The following is a 6,488-nucleotide window of genomic DNA, read 5'->3' as shown; positions in this document are numbered from 1 at the left end:
CTGGGCTCCCCAGTACAAAAAAGACAGGGATCTCTTGGAAAGAGTCCAGCGGAGGGCCACAAAGATGGTGAAGGGCCTGGAGCATCTCCCCTATGAAGAAAGGCTAAGTAAACTGGGTCTGTTTAGCCTTGAGAAAAGACGACTGAGAGGGGACCTGATCCAGGTTTATAAATATCTGAGGTGTGGCGGCCATAGCGGTGAGGCCAGTCTCTTTTCAGTGGTACGTGGAGACAGGACGAGGGGAAACGGACATAAGCTGCAGCATAGGAAGTTTCGCACGAATGTGCGTAAGAACTTCTTCACGGTGAGGGTGACGGAGCACTGGAACAGGCTGCCCAGGGAGGTTGTGGAGTCTCCTTCTCTGGAGATATTCAAGTCTCGCCTGGACGCCTACCTGTGCGACCTGGTGTAGGGAACCTGCTTTGGCAGGGGGGTTGGTCTCGATGATCTCTAGAGGTCCCTTCCAACCCCTACAATTCTGTGATTCTGTGATTATTCACTTGTATTTCTACCTTTTCTGGGTTTTTTGTACATACTGTGACTTCTATTCTTCGGTCATATTTATTACTCATTTTACATACATACCCTGATAGCATAGAACAATTTTTTTTTCTTTAGTAGCGTTACTGTGTAGGAGATGAATGCATATCAAATTATTCTTAAGAATCTCACCCAGCTTTTTTTACTGAATCACATAAGGGTTTGTAGAAAAAATAAAAGTAATTTTAATAATTTTGAAAGTTCTTACTGGAATTGCAGTTCCTGAATAATTTAAACCTTTTAGAAATAAAGAGGTATTTTCTGGACTATTCCATAGTTAGGAATCACCTAAGATACACCCAAAGCATGTTTTTTTTTCTTATATGCTTTGTCAAACAAGGTATTCGTCACCGTATAAGATGTTAAGAGAAACAAATGCCTTTCATCTTGGTGTTTAAAGAAACAAAACATGACAACAAATAGCATATAATTAGCAGTGCAGGCTACCAGAGCCTTGATTACAAATTTTAATGAATTCTAATGAGACTGATTATTGAGGAGAGCTTTGAAAGACTGGAAGAAACTTAACTACATCGTACTCCAGAATAGACAAGCAGGGGAAAGTAAGTTGTCTTTCAAACCACAGAACAACTTCTGTGAAAAATAACTGTACTTTTGCCTTGTCACTTAGAGTTTCAGACCTGTGTGGCCACAAGCACCAAGCTCTGGTCTGTGTGATTTGATGATTTAAACAAAATGAAAACTAGAGGACATGCTTAATTTTGTCAAAGTGGAGGGGTTTTCTAAGAGAGAAGAATGTAGTTTTGAAAATGACAAGAGTAAATTTAATGCAGAATCCAAAATAAATAATTTTCTACTTCATTCAGAAGAATCTTTTAATAACAGATACACTGATAATAAAGCAGCCAACAGATGCAAAGGAAAGATGACTGGCTGTATTGAACAACAGATTCCATAGTGGCAGGTTACTTTTCCTTTCAGAATTCGCTTTTCTGCACTGAAATCTGAAGATATGTTAATTATGATGCAATAAATGCTTGAAATCAGGGAAGGCTTTTTTGCTTGTATGATTCAAGCTCTTCAGTGTCAACAGAGAATGGCAAACATGTACAGACACATGGGTTTTTTTAATCTATGTAGTATTACTGAGTAGTGTTATAGAACGATAGCCATGAAATTCTTGACTTTTGCATGAGAGGAAGGGTATAAATGCCATCATGGTTAGTGAACCTATTTTTTCAACTTTTTTTTTTTCCCCAAATTTTATTCCTATAGCCAGGGAATAAGCAAGAACAGCATCAAACTTGTAGGCTTTTTGTACAGTGTGGCACCATGATATTTCAAGATACCGTGCATGTTTATTGTCAGTGAATAATGGTGTCTTGGTGGCTGCCAAACTGGTCTTGCAAGTATCTTTGTTTCTGATTTTAAGGCCTTTTTCTCAGTTCCTTTACGTTTGCAACACATCACATTCTATGATACTGCATGGCTCTCTGAAGTCTCTCAGTCAACATCTATAAATCTTCAACTCCTTTTCACAGAAGTGCTCCATGTTATCCTTTAGCTTCTGTGGGGGTAGTTTATTATTTTTATATCCAGATGTCTAACAAAATATATCACAGCAGCAAACAATAATCAGGACCCTAAAATACAGGAAGCAAGACTCTTTCTGTACTAATGCTGAGTTGAGAGCTGGCAAATTACCATTTTTTCATAAGGAAAACAAGTAAGTTCTAAAGAAATCTAGGTTCTTGAAGTCAGAGATGCATAGGCCTATGTGTCTTCACTTAAGCAGTTTTCATGTGATTGGTAGCCATCACAGCTGTGGAATGTCAGCTCCTTGTGGTCTGCAATATTTTTCTTAGACTGAGAGCAGCAGAGCAGTATTTATAGCTATTCCAAGAAAAAGGCCTCAGAGAAGGTCAGTTGGATCTTCTCAGTTGTGTTTTTGACCACTTTTTAGAGTCTTGTTTTGATATGTTGTAGAAGAGGAAAAATATAGGCTCAGAACCATCATGATATCCCATTACATCTGTTTGTTACTGTGTGGTTGAACTAAAATTAGAGATGGTGGGAAGTCAGTTAATATTCCCAGACACTGATTCGCAAAGCATAGCAGTGGTTTGTCTATAATTTTATTGTAGTTTTTTAGAATTATATTGGATGCCAAAAGAGAGACAAACATTAAGATGAAAAGAAGTGACATAATTTGTAATAGCGAGTTCCGGGATGTGAAATCACAGTCAGTACTGTGGTACATGTTCTTGATACTCATCATCCTGAGAGTTTGACAAGTTTCTCGTGGTCCAAGATATGTAGGATATGTTTTTAGTTCAAAATACCTTTTTTTTTTTTCCATAGAAAGGCAAAATGTGAAGATGGGCACATTCCTGAGAATATATGAGAATAATTTTTGTTTTATATTTCTTGGCTTATTAATTTATATATTTACCTTAGCCAATGCCTAACTTGAATTGGAAACAAGAAATTGCTGTTAATACATTACTAATTTTCAGAGATTGTTACAGATTTTTTGTTTGCTTGCTCATTTGTTTTTAAAACAGGAGTCTCTGAAGGGCAGTTTATATTGTTCTGAAAACAAAGGGAGAGGTTGAATAAAGGATCAAAATTAAAATTAATTCACAGGGAGGTTAGAAACTGCTTTCAGAAGAAATCCTGTGGCAACTGGAAGGTCAAATTTTCCAAAGCAAAAAAACTGTAAGAAGGTTAATAATACGGCTTTGTTCTGCAGCACAGTAATATGAGCTGCAGAGCTATTACATTCCAAGTCAACAGCAGTAATGCAAGATGCAAAAATAAAGAATAAAAATATTTTGGGGGCACCTAATACTTTTGCTTTACTGTTTTGCATTCTCTATAAATATCAGAAGTTTGGAATAGAAGAATAATTTTTAAATGCTGTTAATTATGCAGCGATACAGTGATACAGTATTTATTTAAAAAAAAACAAACACCATCAATAAAAAGCAGAAGTTGGGTTGTAGATATTAACCAACTCTCCTCCCTTGATATCAGTAGGCTGTGGCAGTGTGATGTTGTGTCCTTGGAGTAAATTTGTCATTTTCAGGTTTATAATAATTTACAGTATTACCTGTAAAACAAAAAATTATGCTAATACAGAATTGAGGATAAAGGGAAAAGACCCCCAGGGATGTAATAATTATCCCTAATCTAAACAATAAAAACTCAGGAGATTCATAATTAAGAGTTTGCACGACCCATTCTGAGTAGGCATGGAATTCTGTTATTTCTTCAGACTTCCCTTGATTTCCATTATTGCTGACTCCTGCTGCCTTTACATCCTGTAGGCCGTTGAGGTAATTGCAGTGACACAGCCCACCTTCAGAACTGACCTCTTCTGAAATATAATAAAAATTCAGTGTAAAACACTTTTTTTTTTTCTCATTTTACTGGTAGGCATCACTTAGTATGATATAGAAAAGCCACTTACTCGTATAATGTCTCTTCAGCTTTTAGCGGCAATGAAATAATACATTTGTAAATTTGTGATTTATGTGTTGTTAACACAGCGAAATGTATCAACTATTAAGGAATAGCGCCAGATATTCCATAGCTACTTCTCAGATCTAGAAAGCCTTTTCTTCTCGGTAAAATGTACTTCTCTCTCAGATTTATAGCAAGAGCTTACTTCTGTTTAGATTATTTTTTTTCTCTTAATTGGTAATCTTTTTCACTGTTAAACATCAGGTGCTGCAGTACTGTTAGGACACAGTCTGTAATAAGGTTTTCTTTCTGAGCAAGATGAAATATGTGCTGTCATTCAGCAACCAACGATCTAGTTACATATTTTCTTGTAAGGGCCCTCAGGAAATTTATACCAGTGTAGGGGAAGTAAATGCAATGAAGTGAATTAAGACTGACACATTTCTGTATGGCAACATGAATATGTTCCTCTTGACGGCTTTGAATATTTATCTGTAGTCTAGATTTTTTGAAGCCCCATTTAGTTCAGAAAGTGTTCCTGAACTGAAAACAGTTGTTACATTAAGGGGATCTGGGATATATACTTGCCTGTTCTTCCTCTGCATCCGCATACGTCCATTGCCGGTGACTGGCAAGTTTAGTACAGCTCTTTTTGTGTGGTGGCAGCCTCTCAAGATGTGCCTTAAAGCTAAGTGTTTTAATTTCCTCCATAAAAACAAAGCCACCACTCACTCTGAGAATTTACTTGAATGATGTAGTTAGATTATTGAGTTTCAGAACAGTTCCACTGCTACTGTATTATTTGGTGATGTCTTTTGTAACCAATATCCTCTTTTGGCCTTTACAGTAGTTTACAGTAAAATTTTGCAAGTCTTATACTCGGTATTGTAACTGTGCATTTCCTATCTCACTAAGCATTCCCGGTGTCACTCAAATACACATTTTGTTATGCTAATTATCTCTTTAACAGAATACGAAAGGTGCGCTCGAGATACCTTAGAGCTACAATGGCATTTCGATTGCAAAAGCCGTCAGCTGCGACAGGTACAAAACCAAATACTTAAGATAGAAGCAGTCAGCAGAAGGATTCAGGAGGATGTAGACTTTATGAAGAAACACAGCCCTCTGCTGGAAGAAAAGTTGAATCTGGAGGGTGAAGCTGTGAAGGATGTGTTACTGGCTTATGAAAGGGTGAGTTCAAATCATACAAAAAAAACAATCACAAAGATACATACCCTTTTAGAGCAGCATTATTTTGGCATCACCAGTCTATTTTAAATTTTGTAGACAAAAACTGTGAATTGTGTGCCTCAGTACAGGCAGAATCCAAGGAGTATAATGTTGTGGGCCTTTAATAAATGTCTCATAAGCACATGTAGAATGTAATTCTAAATTTGTAAGTTCATTCCATCTGTTTGTGTTTCTTTTTTTTTTTTTCCTTTTTTGCTTTTTGCAGAAAATGTAGATGGCACATATCTGATGTTTGCATAGATTCTTGATTCTTTTCAGATTTCTCACAGACATCAAGGTTTGTTCCAGAATGTGGATAATGTGGAAATATTAGAAGTTGTCAAAGAAAGTAAAATTGAATTATTTTTAAGTGTTCATGCATTTTTAATGTGGATAGTTGCAGACTGAACAATCAAAGTGCAGCAGAGTTGTAGATATTTTTAAATGGGTATCAGAAAAGGAGAGGTACTGTGTAGCCACCAGTTCAGATTTTAATACTGATTATTTTCTATGTATGTTTTATAGTTACTTTTAATCTCAAATCTAGAGAGGAATCCATTTCAAGATACTGCATTTACAATCTAAAAATGATCTTATACTTCTGGGTGATTCTGAATAAAAGTTTATTTAAACATTTGCTTTATTTTTAACTTCTTGCATATTGAAGTGTCAACAGTCATGTCAAAGTACTTCTAAAATAAAAAAGAGCTAATTAAACATCACATCACATAGATAATATGAGAATTGTTATAAAGTAGCATCCTTCCAATTCATTTCCCTTTCTTAGTTAAATATGAATGGGACACAGTCATTACTCCGTGTGTGAATGACAGCTTGTAAATTCTTTTCTTCTATGTTTTTGGAAATAATTCTCTGCACACCAAAACTTGCATATGGTTCTGACTATGAAACAGCTGGTAGTTTGATCATTTTTAAGATACCAGCTAATTAAAAATCAATTTGGTTATTTCAATTTTCATTCTGTATCCTTCTTTTCTTGTTAATTTCTTAGAATAAATTGTATGCAGTCAAAAAATTAAGATGCTCTAAAGCACAGATCAGGAAACAGACTTTTTTCCAAAGACTGTATTAAATTAATACTTTTTCAGTGTCCTTTCTTTAAAGACACCAAATTTCTTAAGAAGACAGATTTTGTATTCCTGTAATTCATTTATATATTTCATTTCAGCAAAGCTTGTAATTAACAAACTGTGCTCTAATTTACACGCTGCTCATTACACCTTTGTTTTTTTCTGGTTCTTTTTTTTCTTTCTTTCTTTTTCTTTTTTTCT

At 35.5% G+C, this 6,488-nt stretch overlaps 1 protein-coding gene across 1 annotated transcript in view; it reads left to right on the top strand.

The window, feature by feature from the left end:
- Window positions 1–5,431, top strand: part of LOC104910339 (myosin-6-like) — a 41,017-nt gene extending 35,586 nt beyond the window's left edge. The window contains exons 10-11 of the mRNA XM_031552954.1: window positions 4,937–5,157; window positions 5,423–5,431. Coding sequence (XP_031408814.1) covers window positions 4,937–5,157; window positions 5,423–5,431 — 230 coding nt within the window. The remainder of the gene's footprint in view (window positions 1–4,936; window positions 5,158–5,422) is intronic.
- The last annotated feature ends 1,057 nt before the right edge of the window (window positions 5,432–6,488 follow it).

Source organism: Meleagris gallopavo, chromosome 3, assembly GCF_000146605.3.
Source record: "Meleagris gallopavo isolate NT-WF06-2002-E0010 breed Aviagen turkey brand Nicholas breeding stock chromosome 3, Turkey_5.1, whole genome shotgun sequence".
Taxonomy (NCBI): domain Eukaryota; kingdom Metazoa; phylum Chordata; class Aves; order Galliformes; family Phasianidae; genus Meleagris; species Meleagris gallopavo.
Note: the sequence above shows the minus strand (reverse complement) of the source record. Positions and strands in the feature narration are given on the sequence as shown.